This window comes from Peromyscus leucopus, chromosome 6 (genome assembly GCF_004664715.2).
Source record: "Peromyscus leucopus breed LL Stock chromosome 6, UCI_PerLeu_2.1, whole genome shotgun sequence".
NCBI lineage: Eukaryota > Metazoa > Chordata > Mammalia > Rodentia > Cricetidae > Peromyscus > Peromyscus leucopus.
Window position 1 is genome coordinate 83,512,214 of NC_051068.1, and position 22,815 is coordinate 83,535,028.

Genomic DNA, 22,815 nt, shown 5'->3' on the forward strand with positions numbered 1-22,815 from the left:
AGTGAGAAGTCAGGTGTAATTCTAATAGGTCTACCTTCATATGTTACTAAGTCTTTTAATATCTTTCTGTGTTCTGTGTGTTTAGTGTTTTGATTATTATGTGGTGAGGGGATTTTATTCTGGTCCAATTTATTTGGTGTTCTACATACTTCTTGTACCTTTATGGGGGTGTCCTTCTTTAAGTTATTTTATAAGAAAATTTTCTTCTGTGATTTTGTTAAAAACATTTTCTGGGCCTTTAAGCTGGGATCCTTTTCCTTCTTTTATTTCTGTTATTCTTAGGTTTAGTCTTTTCATAATGTCCCAGATTTCCTTGATGTTTTGTGTCAGGAATTTTTTAGATTTAAAATTTTTCTTTGACCAATGTATCTATTTCTTCTATCTAATCTTCAATGACTGAGATTCTCTCTTCTCTTGTATTGTTAGTGAAACTTGCATCTGTAGTTCCTGTTTGCTTACCCATTTTCATTTCCAGAATCTCCTTAGTTTGTGTTTTTCTTATTGCTTCTATTTCCAATTCCAGGTCTTGAAACATTTTATTCATTTCCTTCAACTGTTTATTTTTTCCCCTTGGCTTTTTATGTGGATTTATCCATTTCCTCCAATTTTTTGTTCATCTTTTTCTTGATTTCTTTAAGGGATTTATTCTATTATTTTTTAAGGACTTCAAACATCTTCAAAAGGTTGGTTTTAAGGTCTTTTTTTTTTCAACATTCAAAGCTTTTTTTTTTTTTTTTAAATAACAGTAAAATCCAAGGTTAGTTTTTGTAGCCGCGGCTAGCCCTTCTGCCTCTGGCACATTTGAACTTGGGCCCTTGGAGCAGACATAGGGTTTGGTATGGCTGTGTGGGGTTCCTGGGGCCTTGCCAAAATGCCGGTATACCTCTCGGCCCTTCCAAGGACCAGACAGGAGCACAGTGCCACGGCCCTTGGGAGACTCCAGGGCCAGTTGATCGAAGGTGAGGATCTTACCCCCAGCCTTGAGGATGCGACTTCGGGGCGGCTGCTCACCTGCAGTGCACACACCTTCAGTTTAGGCACTTCGAGAATCCGCGCATCATCTGTGACTGTCCCCACAACCACAACTGTCTTGTTCTCTCCGCCAGGAAGCTTCATCTTTTGGATCATCCCGGACAGGGACAGAGGTGGCCGGTTAGTGCCACTCATAAATAACCTTTTCAGCACAACCTGATTGAAGGTCGAGTTGGTTTGTCTGGCCAGAAACCTGTACAACTTGACCAGCAGCCGCAGATAGATGTCTTGGCTCTTGGGCTCCTTGCGCTGAACCTTTCTGTCCTTGTTGTGGCGAATGTCAACCCCCATGATGGCGCCTCCTGCTCAGCCAGGTCCAGAAAGACCTAAGGTCTTTTTCTTATGCTTCAGCTATGTTGGAATAGTCAGGGCTTTCTGTAGTAGGATAGCTGGCCTCTGGTGGTGAAATATTGATTTGGCTGTTGTTGATTGTGTTCTTACCCTGGCATCTAGGCATCTGGGTTTGGGGTGATTATAGATCTAGGTGATGATTTCTAAGTTTGTCTTTGTTAGGTGGGAGTTTGGTTCCTTGGTTTCTTTTCCTCTCTGGTCCTCTGGTTTGTGTGGACTGTGGTTGAGCAGGGGCTCTCTGCCAGAGTTTGGGGCTGGACTTCTGGTGGCCAGTGTGGCCTCTTCTTGAGTAGGGAATCTCCATCTGAGTTGGGGGCTGTGGCATGGTGGTGAGGAGGGGAGGAGTGATTGGGGATAGTGTCTGGGGGCAGCAGAGGGGGGTACCAAGAGAGTGGAGAAGGTCTGTATGCAGGTACCTACCTGGAGTTCTGGAAGCTAAGATAACCCCTGGTCCAGCAAGGAGTCTCTGCCTAAGTTGAGGGTTGGGACAAGACGATGAGTAGAGGATGGGGGTCCACCAACAGAGTGGAGGAGGTCCATGGGCAGGAGGCCTATCTGGAATTCTGGGGGCTGGCAAGGTCTCTGGTCCAGCAGTGAGTCTGCCTGCATTTGCCTACCTGTTCTGTCTGGAGTGGCCATTTCTGTATCCATTGCAATGATCATGTAACTTCTGCCCTATATCTAACTAAATGTAGAATTACATTAATTATGTATATTGAATGACTTACATTCCTGGTATGAAACCAACTTTGTCATAGTGAATGGCTGTCTCAATGTGTTATTGATGACTATTTGTATGAGGTTTACTGCGAAGTTTTGGATTTGTGTTCATCAAACAAATAGATGCTAATTTTCTTTTTCGTGTCTTTGTCTAGTTTTGATACCAAGATTATAGTGGCTGTGCAGAATAGGCTTAGCAGTGTTTCTTCTCTATTTTGTGGAACAGTTTGATAGTTCTCCCTTAAAGGTTTGGTGGAATTTGGTTTCAGACTTTTCTTGTTGGGGAGACTATTTTTTCTTAATCAGCCCACTTTTTAAACAGAATTACTGGTTTTAAAAGCCAAGGACCTAGAGGCAGAGAGTAAAGTATGCTCAGTGAGGAAAGAACACAAAATTCCCTTTTCTCAAGGCACCACCCTGACATGATCATCATTGATATTTTCTAAAGGAACAGACTTGTGTAATATACCAGCCTCTTAGTAATCTAACATTTTCTGAATTCCTGGAAAAATAAGAATAACATTAAGAAGGAAGAATCACAAAATTCACCCAAGCAGTCACACATTTGCTTCACCATACCTGAAAACTTTTAACATGGATTTCTTCCAAAGTTATCATAACCAACTACTCAAAGTACATTTTTTCTTTTTTTCCAACCACAGGTGCCCCCCAGCTTCCCACCAATCCACTCCCAATTCCCACCTCCTCTAAGGCAAAGACTCCCATGGGGAGTCAGCAGAGCCTGGTACATTCAGTTGAGTCAGGTCCAAGTCCCTTCCCCTGAACCATGGCTGTATAAAGTGTCCCACCACAGGCACTGGGCTCCAAAATGCCTGCTCATGCAGCAGAGACAGATTCTGATCCCACTGCTAGGGGCCCCTTAAGCAGGTCAAGCTAAATAACTGTCTCGCTTATGTAGAGGGCCTAGTCTAGTTCCATGGAGGCTCTACAGCTATTGGTCCACAGTTCATGAGTCCCCACTGGTTTGGTTTGGCGGGGAGCCTCTTATTACTACTTTAAACCCATTGCTTGATACGGATCTGCTTAAGTTCTTTACATCTTCATTTGATTTTGGTAGGTAATATGTGCCTAGGAAGCTATCAGTTTCTTCTAGATTTTCCAGTTTTTTGGAATAAAAAAATTCAAAACACTTCTCAATGATTTTCTGGATTTCACTGGAATCTGTTATAACCTCCATCTTTCCATCTGCAATTTTATCAATTTGGGGTTCTTATTTCTTTTGACTAGCTTGCCTGGAGCTTTGACAAAATCTTCTGTTTTATTCAGAGAATAAAATTTTTGTTGTTTATTATTCTTTTAACCTCCATTCAATTGGTCTCTGCTTTGATCTTTACTATTTCTTTCTACCCACTACTTTTGGGTTTGGCTCGTTCTTATTTTTCTAAGACCTTCTACTGCATCATTAGGTTATTTACGTGAGATCAGACTTTTAAAAATGCAGTCACTCCTAGTTACAGCTCTTCTTAGACCTGCCTTAGGTGTATCACTGAGGTTCTAGTAAGCTGTGCTTTTATTCCCATTTGATTCTGGGAATTCAAACATTTCCTTCCTGATTTCTTCAGTGATCCACTGATCACTCAAATGTGTATTGTTCAGTCCTCCAAGTGTTTATGTGGTCTATAGTTTCTGTTGCTACTGATTTCTAGTTTATCCCATTATGACCTGAGAAGATCCACAATTTTGTATTTGTTAATTGTGACATAGGATGGTATATTTTAGAGAAGGTTTCCATGGGCTGCTGAGACTGTATTTCATTTCTGATGGATGGAATGCTCTGTAGATATTTGTTAGGTCCATTTGATTTAAGGCGTAGTAAAACGCTGGTTTCTCTCTTGGTTTTTAGTTTGAATGACCTATTTAAAGATAAGAGTGGGGTTTTGAAGTTACTTACTATTATTGTATCAGGACTTATCAGACCTTTTATATTCATTGTGTTTAGTTTTTGAAATGAGGAGCACCACCATTCAGTGCACATACATTTACATGCGTTATGTCTTCTTGATAGGAATTCCTTTTATTAGTATGTAGTAGTCATTTCTTCTAATTTTGAAGTCTACTTTATCAGATATCACGATAGTTACAATTAGCCTGTTTTTGGCTTTTTCTTGCTTGATAGATTGGAGTCTATTGTTTGACTTTTAGTCTGTAGGTGTGTTTCTTGAAGACAAGAGGAAGTTGAATTTAGTTTTAAAAAACTTTATTATTATTTTTTGTGTATGATATGTAGCATGGATGTGGAGGCCAGTGAACAACTTTGTGGAGTCAGATCTTTACATGGGCTCTAGGAACTTAGGCCACTAGGTGTAAGTGTCTTTATTCACTGGGTAATCTTGCAGGCTCTAGTCTTTGAATCCGGTCAGCCAGTCTGTACCTGTTTGGTGATGTTTTGGAACCACTGTGAAGTAACAGTTAGGGGTCATTTACTAATTCCTGTGATTTTATTGGTTGTTACTCCTTTTGAAGGATACTGTTTATTCATTTATCGCTCTTCTGTTAGTATTAGGGGTTTGCTGGTTTAGTGTGTTGACATAATGAATTCCTTTTAAGGTCTCTTTTGTTTATCCATTCCTATCATGAAATTTACTCACTTTTGTGGTATTGTAATTAGGATTTCTTTCTCTGTGTCTTTGTGTATAGCATCTCTTTAAGAATCTGCCACAGTGCTGGCTTGGTGGTCATGAATTGCCCTAGTCGATGTCTGTTTTTATATTTTTGGTTGTGAGCCTAGCCTTTAACAGCTGAGCCATCTCTCCAGCCCTCGATGTCTGTTTTTAAATGTCTTATTTCACTATCAGGTTCAAAAGACAGCTTTGTTGGTTATCGCAGTCTTAGTTGGCAGTTATTTATTTTCAGGGTTGGGATACACTGTTTCACGCTTTCCTAGCTTTTAGGGTTGCCATGGAAGACTGCATGTTATTCTGATGTATTTGCTGTAGTAGGTGAGTTGTCGTTTCCCTTTAAGATTTCAAAATATTTTGTAAATCCCTTTGTGATTTCAAATTCTTAGCATGTCATTAAAAATAATGTTACTTAATTTTCCCATATTTTGGTACTTCTATCTTTTTGTGATTAATTTCTACTGTAATTCCACTGGAGTCAGAGAGTATATCTGTATAAGTTCAATCATTTAAAATGTGTTCACTTGTTTTATGTACCATACACGGTCGTTACAATTTAAAAATATATGTGTTTTGTTTGCATCTATGTCTATGCACCATGTATGTACCTGGTGCCTGAGTAGGACAGAAAAAAAAAGTATAAGATCTCCTGGAGCTGGAGTTACAGGCGGTTGTGAACTGCCATGTAGACACTGGGAATCAAACCTGGGACCTCTGAAAGAGCAGCCAGTGCTCTTAACTGCTGAGACATTTCTCCAGCCCCTTCTAGTGATTTTTACATGTGCAAGTGAAGGAAAAAGATAGATATTCTGTTATTGTTGCACATAGTGCTCTAGAAATCTTAACTGGTTGACATTGTTATTGAGGTTTCCTATCCTTTTCCCTGCCCCTCTCTGTTTTGATAGCATCTCAGAATTTCACTATGTAGCCCAAACGACCCCTGAACTCATAGGCCTGCTTCCGGCTGATTACTGGGATTAAAAGGCAGCCAACACAGCTGGCTTGTATGTATTTAAAATATGTTTATCACACATCCTGCAAAGAGTTTTTAGCCAGATACATCCATGTTCTCCTTTATATCCTTTTTATTACTGTCATACATTTAGCTCTGACATGTTATAATCTCCACAATATGTTGTTTGTTTCTTACAATTATCTTTTAAAGAAAAATGGTCTTTAATAATTATAAATGCTCAGTACTTACATTTTCTAAATAGCTTTGTTTTATTGTTAATTTATGAATTTATTCTATGAAGTAATACAATTCAAATATATATTTTATGAGATTTGGTCATGTATTTATTACATCACTTAAGGTGCATTTCACCTTAGAGTGTATTAGATGTTGAGTGTTCTATAAGAGCAGGTTCAATGTTACCTTATATTTATGCCATTAGCATTTAAAAACATGTGGTATAAAAAGACATATATGGAATAAGTAACATCATAAAATACATGTAAAGCAGTACTATTTTAAGAAATAAATGAACTTTATGGTGTAAGATTTGGGCTTGAACAAGAAAAAAATTCACATAAAGACACAGGTCTTGGGAGTCGGAAAATGGATCAGATGTTAAAAGCTTTTGTTGCTCTTCCAGATGATCAGAGTTCGGTTCTCAGGCCCACAACCACCTGTAACTCCAGCTCTGGGAGTGTGCGTGTGTGGGTGTCCTATACCATCTTCTAGGATGTGCTGGCACACACACACACACACACACACACACACACACACACACACAGAGTATACACTTACACATATAAAAAAAACCCACTAAAAACAAAAAACTGGGCCTATACTCTCCTGCTACCTTTCAGAGAATGTGACCAGAGGGCACAAAGCTTCACAGAAATGACGACTGAGTTATCTTTCTACCCTTAAGTGCATCTATTTCAATTCCTCAAGGCCTCATGTTTAGAAGATCCTGGGCTCACAAAGGAGCCTGGGAAGGGGGCATAAGAGAGAGAGAAAGAGGGGAGGCCGTAGCTTGTAGTATCCCAGAAGACAAAGGAGATGTTTCAGAATGGAGAGCGTGGCCGGCACTGTGTACCTAAGACCTGGTTAATAAATCAAAGCCTTTAAAGTGTGTCTGGAGTTTTGTGATACATTAGTTCAATAAGGCAGTTGGTGGTGGTAACGGCTGAACGCAGTTTCTTCAGAAGGAAATGGGAAATGAGGAGGAGGAAATGGGTCAATAGGACACCATTTCTTTGAGACAGCAGCAGGGGACAGATAGGAGGGCAGGCTGTCCCCTTCCTTCTTCAGATTAGGAACGGGGTGAGTCTCCATGCTGTCCAGATGCCTGGAGTGAGGGGTGGCTTTAGGGCACCGGATACCAAGGGGGAAAAGTTCCATTTGCACCCCTCCCCCTTAGCATGAGGCACAGCTGCTTCACTCAAGCCCTGAGTGTGAGACAGAGTAAATAGTGAACGAAGCAGCACAAACTCAGTCCTGGTTCCCTGGGCTGGGTAGACAACGGTGATTTTGAACAGGCTGCCCATCTGTTTCACCGGGCTGTCTCTTCTTTCTTTCTTTCTTTCTTTCTTTCTTTCTTTCTTTCTTTCTTTCTTTCTTTCTTTCTTTCTTTCTTTCTTTCTTTCTTTCTTCTTCTTCTTCTTCTTCTTCTTCTTCTTCTTCTTCTTCTTCTTCTTCTTCTTCTCCTCCTCCTCCTCCTCCTCCTCCTCCTCCTCCTCCTCCTCCTCCTCCATCTTCTTCCTTCTTCTTCTTCTTCCTTCTTCTTCTTTTTCTTCTTCCTCTTATTCTTTTTCTTCCTTCTTCTTCCTTCTTCTTCTTCCTTCTTCTTCTTCCTTCTTCCTTCTTCTTCTCCTCCTCCTCCTCCTCCTCCTCCTCCATCTTCTTCCTTCTTCTTCTTCCTTCTTCTTCTTTTTCTTCTTCTTTTTCTTTTTTTCTTCTTCCTTTTCTTCCTTCTTCTTCTTCCTTCTTCTTCTTCCTTCTTCTTCTTCTTTCTTCTTCTTCTTCTTCTTCTTCTTCTTCTTCTTCTTCTTCTTCTTCTTCTTCCTCTTCCTCTCCTCCTCGTCCTCGTCCTCCTCGTCCTCCTCGTCCTCCTCGTCCTCGTCCTCGTCCTCCTCCTCCTCCTCGTCCTCCTCCTCCTCCTCGTCCTCCTCCTCCTCCTCCTCCTCGTCCTCGTCCTCCTCCTCCTCCTCCTCCTCCTCCTCCTCCTCCTCCTCCTCCTCCTCCTCCTCCTCCTCCTTTTCTTCTTCTTCAAGGAACACAACAGAGGAGAATCCACCCTTAGTTGACACACCATAGACCTTTGAGAGAGGCCCCCCGGGAAGCTGCTTCTTGCTAATTCTGTGCGAGCAGATTGCACACTTACCGGGAAGAGTGCTGCCCTTTGCAGCCCTCCGCAGGACTTCACACTCACAACCTCTTCCGACGGCGCCTTCAGGGCTGGGGGGTCCCCAGCTTCGAGTGGTCCCAGCCTCAGGCGCCCCAGCGCCCCGCTTCCGGTGCGGGCGGTGCGGTGCGTGGCGTGGCGCGCGCGGAGCCCCGGTTCCCACCGGGCAGCACTCCCGGTTCGCCAGGGTTCCGCGGCAGAACCGTGGCGCTGCTCGCGTCTCAGGCGGTTGCTGCGGGGCGGGCGCGCCAGACGTCGGTCGCCACCGGGGGAGCCGGTGCCCCGGGGAGGATCGTGGCGGCCGCCGCCGCGGGGCCATGCTGCGCTGGCTGCTGCGGGGCTTTGTGCTGCCCCCCGCGGCCTGCCAGAGTGATTATGACCGCCTGGCCTATGAGATCCTCTTCGAAGACCTGGACCGCAATGGGGATGGTGTGGTGGACATCTTGGAGCTCAGGGATGGGCTGTACAACTGGAATTCCTCCTTTGGTTCCAACTCTGAGAAGGTGAGCCACCGAGAGAGAATGCGGCACTGGGAATGTTGGAAATACTGCTGCGGGGCCAACCCTGCCCCTTTCAGGACTTTCCAGAGCTTTCCTGAGCTTGTGGAGGAGGAGTGGGGTTCCCTTTTGCGGGGATTCTTTATGCGGAATAACACAGCCCCAGTGAAACACGTTGTCAACATTCTCAAAATAGTCATTATCTGTAGTGACAAAACTTCCCGGGCTTTTGGAAGGAGATTCTGAGGTTCTGAACATTTCCTGTCCAGAAGGGTCAGGACTGTGTTAGCCTTTGACCAAAGCAAACCTGTTTTTCTTAAGTGATGGTAGCCGTTTTGACTGGTGTACAAATGAAATCTCAATGCCATTTTAATTTCCATTGACTTGATAGCTAAAGAAGTTTTAACACCAATGATTTCTTAGCCATACGCATTTCTTCTTTTCAGAACTCTCTGTTCAGTTCATTAATCTATTTTTAAATGGGCTTGTTTGGTTTCTTGAGCTCTTTGTATAGTCGAGATACTAATGGCTGGCAAAGATTTTATTTTTTTCTGTTCTATAGGTTGCCTCTTTAGTTGATTAACAGAAGCCTTTTAATTTCACGGAATCCCATTTGTTGATCCTTGGCCCTATTTCCTTCTTGAGGGGTCCTATTCAGAAATTCCTCACTCTAGCCTTAAGTGTACTCCCTACTCTGTCCTTTGGAACTTTCAGTTTCACATTTAACGTTGAAATCTTTGATTCATTTGGAACTGCTTTTTATGCAGGGTGAGAGATAAGGACCAATTTAAATTCTCCAAGTTGATATCTATTGGAAGTGCTGCCTTTATAGGACCTGGTTCTGCAGAGCTTAAAACCAAGTAAGCATGGATAACTGTTTGCAAACTGGCTAATTTTCAGTTTCAATATCTTGGTACCATGATGTCAGCTTCTAAAACTTAGTCCTCTGCACCCTTGCCCTAGCCTAGAGTCTGCTGGGAGGAATACTCCCAAGCCTGCAAGCATGTCACAACATGCTGGGGTGTTGCTCTCCCTGTTCAGGGATCTGAAATTAAGCTAAGTGCTCTTAATCAAGGAAGTTGCACCGTGTCAGGGAAATTGAATCCTTCATGTGATCTTTAACCTAGAAGCTGTTATGTCTTCCACTTGGTAATTCCTAAATGCCCTGGTGAAGGCATTAACTTACAATATCTCACTGTAATGGTGCATTTCAGGATAATTTCACATGCTCTGCCTCCCGAGGGCTGGGATTAAAGGCATGCGCCACCGCCGCCCAACCTGACTCAGTAGCTTTGGACCTGAGACTGTATAGGAATCACAGAGCCCAGAGGGCAGCAGAATGGAAACCCTTGGGCTAGTACTGTGTGATTTTCTGCTTGCTGCTGGGCCTGAAAAGTGAGTCCAAATCCCTGATTCTTCATAATCCTTAACGTCTTGTATTTATTGTTTATGTGTTTGGGGAGGCAGTCCATTTGTCTGGTCTATGTATTTTTGCATTTTGTCATGACTATGCATCCACTATTTAGTTTAGCCTAAGATTCTGGAAGGGCAAAGTGATGATTAGGTAAGTAGAGCTTGTTGCATGGTCTCTGCTACTTGGCTCGGCTGATGGCGTTGTTCATGTGCTGGGTAGTGCTTCTTGTTAGATTTTTAAGTGCCTTCTGGTCTGATTGCCTCATAGCATATATTCTCCAGAAGAGGAATTTGAGTACAGTTGGACAGAGTCTTAGACTGGTTTCAAGATTTAGGACCAGGTACTTCTTGGGACAGGTGAGATCAGAGATCAGACCTTGAGATCAGAGCCTGTGACTTAGGGTTTCTATTGCTGTGAAGAGACGCCATGACCATAGCAACTCCTATGAAGGAAAACATTTAACTGGGGCTGGCTTACAGTTCAGAGGTTTAGTTAGTTATCATCATGGAAGGAAGCATGGTGGTGTGCAGGCAGACATGGTGTTGGAGAAGGAGCTGAGAGTTCTGTATCTAGACTGGCAGGCAGCAGGAAGTGACTGAAACATACTTCCTCCAAAAAGGCCACACCTCCTAATAGTACCACTTCCTATGGACCTATGTAGATAATTTTTAATCAAACCACCGCAGACTGTGTTTCTTAGAAATATTCCATTGAGTCTTCCTCTTTGTCAAATTAGAGCTATAGGTTTGGGCTTTTGGCTTAGTATTTGTCTGATATGTTAGGTCAGGGAAATTGAGTTACTGTGCTTTTCTAAAATGCATGTGTGTTGGGCTGTCCTTATCTGGTGTCTTCAGGCAGGGATTTTGGATGAGTGGAGCTACTCCTTGGCTTTCTGGGTCCAGCAATTCCAGTCTCTATGATTCTTTGTAATGGATGGAGTTGAGCATTCCTTGTCTGGGTAATTATTGGTTGAGTGTGGCCTGTGGGTGTGTGTATAAACTAGAATCTCTATAGAACAAATTTGGTTAAGCTTCCTACTGTGTTTCTGAGGGCTACCAGCTCAGTTTTAAAAGTGGTTATGAAGTTAACTAATATTTCTGATTTACTACCAAACCCAGCAGGAACAGAGAGATAATATCAAGATTTATGTACTTGTCACTATACTCTTTGAGCCAACTGCCCTTTTTTTGGTTTCTGTCTAACTGCAAGTAGTCAACCATATTGCTACTCCAGTGGCCCATGTATAGTAAGACTTGGCTGGGCCTCCCAGAAACTATGTTGGAATGCTAGGGAAGCTGGGTGGCTACCTCTGGTTGTTTTTTGTCTTGTAGGAACTTGATCATGAAGAGAGTCTATCTGGCCTTGTACTGTAGATGAATCCTAAAAGGTGTTATTAATAAAAACAAACCCAGGGCCAGGTATTGGGGTGAACTCTGAAAGATCAGAGAGACAGAACAAACCACATCCAACCTCACCTTGTCAACTCCTCAGCTGATCTTGTTTCCTCAAACTGGAAGCCTCTGAGTCCTCATCTGAATGGATCTCAGATAAACTGCTGCTAAAAGCTAAAAGCTTAAAAAGGCTCTAGTTCCTGGTCCTCATGCCTTATATACCTTTCTGCTTACTGCCATCACTTCCTGAGATTAAAGGTGTGTGTCAACATGCCTGGCTCAGTTTCCAGTGTGGCCTTGAACTTATAGAGATCCGGATGGATCTCTGCCTCCCAAGTGATAGGATTAAAGATGTGTGTGCCACCACTGTCTGGTCTCTATGTCTATCTAATGGCTATTCTGTTTTCTGACTCTAGATAAGTTTATTAGGGTGCACAATATATTGGGGGACACAATATCACCACATTGTACTGATTTCAATGAATTGGGAGAGGCATCATGCTTGAAGGGAGACTTGTTCTTGCTCTTATAATTCACTTCTGCCAATTATGTAGCTGTTTTTGGCTTGATTCTAAATCTTAGGGGTTTCAAAAAGATATTCTGGTGTGTATGGTCAATAGTTAGGCTTTCTGGTATGTGTGCATGTGGGGGAAAGGAGCCCAAGACTTTTTATTTTGTGATATTGTTAATATCATTCTCAAAAATTTATTTTGAAAATAAAACTTTTTATTTCTGCCATAGGTAGAAAACAAGTAGATTATAAATAAGCATAAAATCAACATTTTAAAAGTTGTATTTTAAAATTTTGTTTAAATGCTTTACTGTATTGCCTGTGAAGTTGAGACTTCTACTCTGCTATATTTTTCTGTAAGAAGTTGGTAAGTTTTCAGGCATGTTAGAACAATACAGACATTTCCCATGATATAGTCAGAGTGAATGATACTTGAACATCAGTGTTCTGTTTTGCTTAGGTCCATTGAAGAAGGGTTACTCCAAGATGAATTTTAGGCTCTCTGCAGTAGGGGTATCCAACTTCGGATGGACTGAGACTTGCAGCTTTGCAAAAGCCTCCTTTTATTGTTACACAAATTATTCCTAGTCAATTTCCAAATTCCCAGTCAATTTCCACATACCAAAACTTCTTACCTGGAGTTGTTTGAAGGAATCATTTGCCTAAGCAATTCTCAGCCACAAGACCATCTGGTTTGCCAAGTCCTAAGACTACATTTTGCAAAGGCTCTGAAATCCTTCAGGAAGAGCTCAGATAAGAATCTCTGACTTTAAACAAAAGGTAGTTCAAAGCCTAGGTGCTGGCACTCCAGAGTTCAAGCCAGATGCAATGACTCTGTGGAATCTCCTGCTACACTTGAAACAAAGACTGATTTTCTCAAACTGTGATTTAATACTGTTGTCACGTGTGGTGGTTTGAAAGAAAATGTCCCCCTAAGGGAGTGGCACTATTAGGAGGTGTAGCTTTGTTGGAGTGGGTGTGTGTGGCCTGTTGAAGGAAGTATGTCACTGTCGGGGTGGGCTTTCAGGTCTCCTATGCTCGAGCTACAGTCAGTGTAGACTCAGTCTTCTTGCTGCCTTTGGATCAAGATGTAGAATTCTCAGTTCCTTCTCCAGCACCATGTCTGCCTGCATGACACCATGTTGCAACATGATGCTAATGGACTAAACCTCTGAAAATTTAAGCCACCCCAATTAAATGTTTCTCCTTTATAAGAATTGTTGTGTTTATGATGTCTCTTCATAATAATAGAAATCCTAACTAAGACATCCTATGAGCACGATATATGTCCTACTTACTGAAAAACACCAACCTGAACCATTAATTTGAGATAATTTTTGTAGCATTTCTCCCCCCCCCCCTTTTTTTAATCTTTTCTTCCTTTCATTTTCATCTTTAGCAAATTGGATAGTGTAAGTGGAGTTTTCCTGTGCTGGAAGCTGCTCTTTAATAACCACTCAAAGTCTTAATATTAATTACAAATGCCTGGCCAATAGCTCAGGCTTGTTACTAGCTAACTCTTACATTTTCAATTAACCCATATTTTTATCTACACTTTGCCATGTGGCTTGGTACCTTTTCTCAGTACAACATTCCCATTTTGCTTCTCTCTGTCTCTGCTGGTGACACCTCTGCCCTTCTTCCTCCCAGCATTTCAGTTTGGCTCTCCCACCAAACCTTGTCCTGTAAAGCTATTGGCCAGTCAACTTCCTTATTAACCAATCGCAGTTGACATATTTAAAGTGTACAGAAGGATTATTCCACAGCAGGATAGAGATGAGATGAACTTATATCCATAACTTGCTTAGGACTAAATGCTCAATATATTTTGATGGTTATTATCACCATTAGTATTACTATATTTTTATAACTAACATCTGTTCTATCTCCATGCAAATATTTCATGTATTATAGAAATGTTGACTCCTGTTTATCTGCTTAGCAAATGTTTTTCCTTGTGAATCTCAGCTCAAGCAGTCTTTTACTATGAAGGCTAACAGGAGTCTTTCAGTATTTTCATTTCATTTAATATCTCCAAGCTTACTGTACCTTGAATTCCTTGCATTATTTCACCTAACATATTGCCTTTGGTTATGTGAGTCATCTTTAGTATCTATAATTTGCTTCATACTAAAGACTGTAACTTTTTGTCTTTTTATTCCCAGCAGTGTGTTGTGTGTAATACACAGTGTATGGTGTATGTGATGTGCAGTGTGTGGTGTACAGTGTGTCCAATGTGCAGTGTGTGCAATGTGCAGTGCATGGTGTACAGTGCACAATATACAGTAGGAGGTGTACAGTGTGTGGTATTCAATGTGCAGTATATGGTGTACAGTGTACAGTATACAGTATGCAGTGTACAGTGTGTCCAATGTGCAGTGTGTGCGACATGCAGTGTGTAGTATTCAATGTGCAGTGTGTGGTGTACAGTATGCAGTATACAGTGTGAGGTGTACAGTGTGTGATGTGCAGTGTGTGGTATTCAATGTGCAGTGTGTGGTGTACAGTATGCAGTATACAGTGTGAGGTGTACAGTGTGTCCAATGTGCAGTGTGTGGTGTACAGTATGCAGTATACAGTATACACTGTGTCCAATGTGCAGTGTGTGCGATGTGCAGTGTGTACAATGTGCAGTGTGTGGTATACAGTGTGTGATGTGCAGTATGTGGTATTCAATGTGCAGTGTGTGGTGTACAGTGTACAATAGACAGTGTGAGGTGTACAGTGTGTGATGTGTAGTATGTGGTATTCAATGTGCAGTGTGTGGTGTATAGTGTGCAGTATATAGTATGTAGTGTACATTGTGTCCAATGTGCAGTGTGTGTGATGTGCAGTATGTGGTATTCAATGTGCGGCATGCAGTATGTGGTGTATGCAGTGCTGAGTGTATGCTGTGCAGTATGTGCTGGACAGTATGCAGTGTGTGATATGTATTATGTGCTGTGTAGTGTATGGTGTGCAGTGTTCAGTGTGTGTTGTGAACTGTGATCTAGTTTTTCAGCTCATAACATTTATTCTCAAACTCAATAAGTACTGAGTGTGAGTTATCTATTAAAGGCCTTTCTATTTCATATTTTATGCTAGACATTGATGGTACAAAGATGAATAATAACATGGTCAGTGTGGTAAGAGTCTTATGGGAATATACATTTTTTTTTTACGTATTATTGTTTTTGAAAGATTTATTTATATTTAGGTGTATAAGTGTTTTGTATGTATTTATGTAAGTGGACTGTGTTTGTGTCTGGTGCCTGTGGAGTCCAGAGAGGGTGCTAGATCCTTTGGAACTGGAGTTACAGCTGCCATGTGGGTGCTGGGTACTAAACCCAGGTCCCCTGGAAGAGCAGCAAGTGTTCTTGACTGTTGAGCCATCTATCCAGCCCTATAATGTTAACTTTTTTACTTTAAAAAGCTTAATGACTTAGTGAGACTTGAACATACATGCTTACTTTACAAGGCTAGTCTCAAATTATTAATCTGAGGAACGTACTAGAATTTAATATCTATCACATTTAGTAGACAGATTTTTTTTGGTCTCTGATAGCAAAGGCTATATACCTTAGTATCTTTAAGCCCATGAGGTGTGTGCATCTGAAGTAAATATTTAATCATAAATTCACATTTATTTGAGATGATGTGATGGCTGTTGACCTCATTACTGCAGGAATTAAAAAATATTTGAATCATTTAATGTGTTTAGGCTTACACTAATGATTTAAAAACTAGGTAATGGACACTTAAAGACACCATAAATAGTAAGAGTGAAATGTGCCAATGTTAGCATGGTATAGTGACTTTACATATGATTGTTGCAATGCGTTTTTTCTCTTGTAGCAAATTTTTCAAACTGCAGATTCCAATGCTGATCAAGCACTGGATTTTGAAGAATTTGTGCAGTACCTTCAAGACCATGAGAAGAAAATGAAACTGGCATTTAAGAGTCTGGACAAAAATAATGATGGTATGTGTATGTTTTATCCACGGTTAGTTTGATGTGAATAAGTGCTAGTACTAATGATTAATTTTACTAGCCTTTTTAATTTCTTCTTCCTGTCAGATCCAATTTATTATCTAGCAATATTTTTTTTTATTACTGAGAATAACGTAATAGATGTCTTTGGGTTTCTATTGCTGTGATAAAACATTATAACCAAAAGCAACTTGAGTTTCTTCTCTTTTGTAGGAAATTCTTGAGGTTGCAAATCTCACTGTGTAGCCCTTGCTTAGCCTGGAACTTGCTATGTAGACCAAGCTAGCCTTGAACTCACAGAGATCTCCCTGTCTCTGCTTTTTGAGTGCTGAGATAAAAGATGTTCACTACCATGTCTAGCATGTTCATATATATATATATATATAAATAAAAATTTATATATATAAATAAAACAAATATATATATGTATATATATAACAGTTCCTTATGTTGTGGTGACCCCAACCATAAATAATAATAATAATAATAATAATAATAATAATAAAACAATAATAATAATTTTGTTTGTTTTTTGACACGGAGTTTCCCAGTGTAGCTTTGGAGCCTGTCCTGGAACTCACTCTGTAGACCAGGCTGGATTTGAACTCACAGAGATCTGTCTGCCTCTGCCTCCTGAGAAATGCTGGAATTAAAGGCATGTGTCACCACTGCCTGGCATAAAATTATTTTTGTTGCTGCTTCTTAACTGTAATTTTGCTACTGTTATGAATTGTAATTATCTATTTTCCAATCTGTTTTTCTAGGTGACCCCTGTGGGAGAGGTGTTGTCCAACTCAAAGGGGTCGTGACCTACAGGTTGAGAAATACTGCTCTAGCCCCCCCTTTTTTTTTTTCTAAATTAATTTATGCCGGGCGGTGGTGGCGCACGCCTTTAATCCCAGCACTCGGGAGGCAGAGGCAGGCGGATCTCTGTGAGTTCGAGGCCAGCCTGGTCTACAAAGTGAGTTCCAGGAAAGGCGCAAAGCTACACAGAGAAACCCTGTCTCAAAAAACAAAAAAACAAAAAATTAATTTATTTACTCTTTAAGACAGAGTTTCCCTATGTAGCCCTGGCTGGCCTGGAACTTACTAGGCAGATAGAGATCCATCTGCCTCTGCATCCTGAGTGCTGGGATCAAAGGCATGTGCTGCCACACCTGCCACACCTGATATATTTTTAATAAAATGAGTTTTACAGAGGCTTATATCCTCTAAATTTAAACTTTGTGTATTGGGTAGTCTTATCTTTTTTGTGTTTGTGTTTTTGAGACAGGGTTTCTCTGTGTAACAGCCCTGGCTGTCCTGGTAGCCCAGACTGACCTCAAACTCACAGAGATCCGCTTGACTTTGCCTCCCAAGTGCTGGGATTAAAGGCATGTGCCACCACTGCCTCCTGACTGTCCTTCTATTTTTTTTTTTTTTTGTAATAAATAAATAGAAAATTTGGTATGGGAGTTTAAAAATGACATTTGTGAGCTGGCCACCAGCCATCACTCTGAGTTAATTTTTTGGAACTGATATAAAAGCACAAAGAGACAGCCACTCTGGAAAGTTGTCTTCTGACCTCTACAGGTGTTCTGTGGCACACATGCGTCATATCATGTACATACACACACACACACACACACACACACACACACACACACACACACACACACACGACATTCTAAAAAAATGACAGTTTTAATTATTTTGAGAATATATTTGTTTCAGGAAATTTAGGTGATACAAACTTCTGAAAGAAAATAAACATTTCTTATAATCCTGCTCTTAGTTTCTTTTCTTACTGCCGTGATAAAATACTTTGACCAGCCAGGAGGCAGTAGCACACGCCTTTAATCCCAGCACTAGGGGGGCAGAGCCAGGCAGATCTCTGTGAATTTGAGGCCAGCCTGGTCTACAGAGCGAGATCTAGGACAGGCACCAAAACTACACAAAGAAACCCTGTCTCAACAACAACAACAACAACAACAACAACAACAACAACAACAGCAAAACAAACAAAACATTGACCAAGGGAGGCCACAAAGACCCCGCCCCTCCCCAAACGATTGCCATTGCTCCTGTCTATCAGAAATAGGCGGTAAGAGTATTGCTGAAGACAGCACACTCCTTGGTCACAGAACATGGAGAGATATGCGGGTGCTGACCTGGGAACATGGCCCCTCCTGTCTAGCTTGCATAGGGCTGGAAGGTGAGAGGCAGGCTTCTGAGGAGAAGGTCATCTCAGCTGTGAACCTTGAGAGCTATACAAACAACTGGCCAGGTGAGATAAAGCCATGGCAGCAATGATCTCATGAATGTTATATGGGTAACTAACTGCTTCCTGATTGGGTTTTAGGCCAACTCAAAGAAGAGAAATCTTGTCTGGTACTACAAACCTGTTGAAGAGTTGGAGGTAGGGATATCATAGGACCTCAGGGGAACCACTGTGTTTTTTCTACACCAATGCCTGGTCACCCTGCTTTCTAAATACACATGTTTATATGCAAAGATTAGTGTTGCTCTTAGCCTTTGTCAGAGAAGCATCTTACGGTGGTGGTTAATGCAGACTCATAACTGGTTGAATTGCTGAGAATAAAGGATGGTGGAATGCTTGTCTGTAAATAGGTCCTCTGTATTACCCTCCAAGACTCAAGGGACATTGAGTCTCCTTCTGAGAAAATCAGAAAGAACGGAAAATCCAGAGGATGGGGAGGTGTGTGGAATGAATGGCTGTTACATCTATGAACTCACAATCACTGTGATTACCTGCACAGAGATAAATATGATTGGGCCTGTCAATCTTTCCACATGAGGCCCCACCCTTCCTTAGGGACTTTGAGCAGTTAATGGTGGCTAGGGGAACAGGTGTCACTTGTTGTGTGTTTGGTCTTTGGTCTTCCTACCACCCAGCTCCCAAATACATCACACACAGAGGCTTATTCTTACTTGTAAATGTCAGGCCTTAGCTTGACTTGTTTCTTGCCAGCTTTCTTAACTTAAATTGTCCCGTCTATCTTTTGCCTCTGGGCTTTTCCCATTCTTTTACTTCTGTACATCTTAACTCTCACTCTGTGGCTTTCTGTGTAGCTGGGTAGCTAGCCTCTGGAGTTCTCCTCCTTCTCTGGCTACTTCTTCCTTTTCTTCTTCCCAGATTTCTCCTTCTATATTCTCTCTGCCTGCCAGTCCCACCTATTCTTTCTCTTGCCTTGCTGTTGACCTTTCAGTTTTTTATTAAACCATTGGGTGTTTTAGACAGGCACAGTAACACAGCTTCACAAAGTTAAACAAGTGCAACATAAACCGAAGTAACACACCTTAAAATAATATTCTACAATAGTCACTTTTCTCAGTGATGTAATTCCTAATAAGCTGCCCGTGCTCCAGTAAATGATCTTCTACTCACAGTCTCACAAACAACCCAGTTAAACTCAGTGGGTCACACAGAGAAAGACATGGAAATAGCAGAGGAATTTCTTGGGAAGAAAAAAGGTTTCACTGGGGAAAGGGGGATTAGAGAGGTGTAATAGGTATGAAAATTACCGAAATTTATTATGTACATATATGAAACTGTCAAAGGAAAAGACTGATAAAAGCAACAGAAGGAGAAAAGGTTTTTCCTGGCTCACAGTTCAAGGGCCACCCTGGTGGGGAGTCTGAATGGCAGGAGCTTGAAGCAGCTGGTCGACAGAGAGAGATGAATGAATTCCAGTTTACTTTCTCTAGTTTATATAGTTTGGGATACTATCTAGGGAATGGTGCCACCCACAGTGGGCAGGCTTTCCCTTCTCAATTAATATAGTCAAGATTATCCCCAGATGTGCCCAGAGGGTCATCTCCCAGGTGATTCTGGGTTCTGTCAAGTTGACAGTTAACACTGCTATTTAGAGATCAATTTTTACATTTTGATCAGTTTCATAATTCCTTATAGACTTGGTTTCTCTCTTAGTTTCTTTTTTCTTTAAATGAACTCGCAGCTGTGTATGTATAGTTTTGTGTCCCATGTCTGTTTTAATGTTATATTGTGTTTTTATTTCCTTTGCAAACATAATTTTTAGTGGTTGGGAAATATTCCAGTTGCTTGGCTGTCCTGGAAGGAATGAAGATGTTCTAGAGACACTATGCCCCCATTCCTGTGGAAACAGTGGATTCCAGGACATAGGAATTTCCTAAGGAATGTTATGCTGGGAGAAGGAAAAGACTGGCTTGTTTTTCCACCAGAAGGAGAGGTTTTCTCCTGGAAAGAGACTTCACACAGTTCTGACAACCCGTCATGCTGCTGTAAAGGAGAGGCTGGAGCAGGGACCATGATGATGGGTGCCCTTGACCAGGACTGCTTCATTCTGCATACCTCTGGCTCTCTGCTTAAACTTGAACCATGTGGAGAGATGAACCTGGTGGGAGGTGTGGCACTGGACCTTCTTCTTTCTAATATGGTCATACTGAAGAACCAACCCCCTTCTTGTTTTCACCATTGTATCTTTTTTATTTTCTTAATTCTGATTTATTTTCATTTTTTAAAAATGTTTACATATGTGTGCATGTATGTGTATATAAGTGTGTCTGTGCATGGGTATGTACATGTGAGTGCAGGTGCCCATGGGGGCCAGATGCTTCAGATCCCCTGGAGCTAGAGTTATAGGCAATTGTCAACAGCCTCACATGGGTCCTGGGAACCAAATTTTGGTCCTCTGCAAGAGCTGTCCACATTCTTAATTATTGAGTCATTTCTCCAACCTTGTTTTGTTTTTAATTGGCTTATTGAGGAGAGGTGGCCCAGTGTGACTTGTTGGCCTGGCTCTGACCCTAACAACTCTGGTAACAGTATGTGAATCATCTAATCATTCTTATATTGTTAGCTCTGATCATTTATAAACAGTAGTGCAGTCATTATTTATGCAGGTTTTTAGACTTAGTTATAGTCTGGTTAATTAGATCTGGTCATATGCTGGCCTAACATAGATATATTCTAGTGTTGTGAAATTTTATGCTGTTCTTGACTATCACCACCATGACCATTTGTGAAGCTGAAAACCCTCAGATAATTAGTGAAGTTAAAAATGCCTTTAGGAAAATATAGTGTTTCTATTATCCCTATTGTGATGATTAATCTTGGTTATCAGCTTGAATTAATTTTAATCTACTAAGAGACACGCCTCTGGTCAAGTCTGTGAGAGTCCTTTTTGGAAGGATTAACTGTTGGGGCAGATGATGGGTGTGTGGTGTGTTGGTTGGGTTGGTGTGAGGCTTCGGAGCAGCACTCTTTAGCAATGTATGAAGAGGTCTGAGGTAAAAGAGGTTCTATTTTTGCCTTGTGAATTCATCTACTCTTGTTGTTACTGCCGCTGCTACAACCCTCCTTTGGCTGACACTGGAACCCAACTTCTCTAGTCTTTGTGGTGGTTTGAATGAGAATGGCCTCTGTAAAGCACATATGTGTAAGAACTTGGTCCCCAGTTGATGGAAGTGTTTGGGAAGGATTAGGAGGTGTGGCCTTGTTGGAGAAGGTGTGTCACTGGTGGTGGGCCTGAGGTTTCAAAAGACTTGCTTAATTCCCAGTGTTCCTTCTGCCTCTTACTTGTGGATCAAGATATGAGCTCTCAGCTGTTCCTGCCGCCATGGTTTTGCTCCACCATCATGGACTCTAAGTGTCTGAAGCCATAAGCCTTATTAAACACTTTCTTTTGTAAGTTGCCTCTGTCATGGTGTTTTATTGCAGCAATAGAAAAGTAAAGCAGCTTTCAAAACTGAACTGGAGACCAGTAGCTCCAGGAAACCTCTATGCCTTCATTCTAAGATGAGACTGATGAGCTATCTAGCCCCACGCACTGAACCTCTATGAAGTTTTCAGCCTCTCCAGCATATAGCCAACCATTGTTGGACTACCCAGACAATATTGTCTAAACCAGTGTAATAAATCCCTTTTGTAATATATGTTCATTTAACCAATTTTGTTCCTTTAGAGAACCTTGACTAATACATCTGCTAATAGCCCTTGGTAATAGAAAATGCTCCTGAAGTAAATTAAGTTTGACACCAAGAAGAAATTCCCAAGTTGTTGTATTAGTATCATGCTGTAAGTCTTGATAAGTCGAATGGAAATATTGCAGCTCAGCCCCCAAAGATACCATTCTAGGAGTATTTCCATTTGCCTTCTACTGGCTTCATTGCTTTGAGTACCCCAGTTGAAGTGTTAGGTACAGTTATCATCAGGGATACTGCCCACCATCTAGAGTGCAGAGCTCAGGCCCTAGCAACCCCTCAGGGGTTCTGCTTTGATTTATCTGCCTGCTCTGTGTTGTTATCTTAGTTCCTGTTACTGCACATGTCATGGTAATCCCCTATGTGTAGAGTTTGGCCAGGATACTTGAAGGCGAGAAAGAGAATACTTCATTTGTTATGGGCTGAGTTGTATCTCTTCAGAAAGATATGCTGAGGTCTTAGCCTCCAGCACACCAGAAAGGGGCCTTATTTGAGAACATGATCTTTGTGTGTGTAATCAGCTTAGGGTATTCGGATGAGGCTTTATTCTGTTATTGAATGGTGCTCTCATAAAAGATGATCATGGTGGTGATGCCAAGACTGACAGACTTGTAATGCTACATCTACATGCCAATGAAAGCTTGAGACTAGGAGAGAGACAGAGAACAGATCCTACCCTGGAACTATCAGAAGGTCCATAGTGCTGCTTACACCTTGATTTCAGAGTTGTGAATTAAACCATCTAGCTTTGGGTGCTTTGCCACAACAGTCTTATAAAAATTAATATACTCTCCCCTCTGTTTTATATCTGATACAGGATAGTAGAGTCTTGAGGTACATCCTTTTCAGTTCGTATGTACATGGAACCACTTTCCGCTGAGTCTGCAAAGTGCTTGCAAGGTGGCTAGGAGAGGGTACTTACTAGTGATAAGAGAATTCCGGAATGTTCTAAGTTAAGTTACAGGTCACA

The 22,815-nt window shown here is 41.4% G+C and overlaps 1 protein-coding gene and 1 pseudogene across 5 annotated transcripts in view; one reads left to right on the plus strand and one right to left on the minus strand.

Annotated features, from left to right (window-relative positions):
- Positions 1–758: 758 nt before the first annotated feature.
- LOC114699960 lies at positions 759–1,338 on the minus strand (annotated as a pseudogene).
- A 7,024-nt stretch (positions 1,339–8,362) lies between these two features.
- Positions 8,363–22,815, plus strand: part of LOC119086088 (calcium-binding mitochondrial carrier protein SCaMC-1-like) — a 57,346-nt gene continuing 42,893 nt past the window's right edge. For 4 of the 5 annotated variants that reach the window (XM_037207012.1, XM_028879326.2, XM_037207014.1 and 1 more), the window contains exons 1-2: positions 8,363–8,601; positions 15,746–15,872. In XM_037207012.1, coding sequence (XP_037062907.1) covers positions 8,416–8,601; positions 15,746–15,872 — 313 coding nt within the window. In that variant the 5' untranslated portion in view covers positions 8,363–8,415. Of the gene's footprint in view, positions 8,602–9,789; positions 9,991–15,745; positions 15,873–22,815 lie in introns of those variants that run through there. The other variant, XM_037207015.1, reaches the window with a different exon arrangement.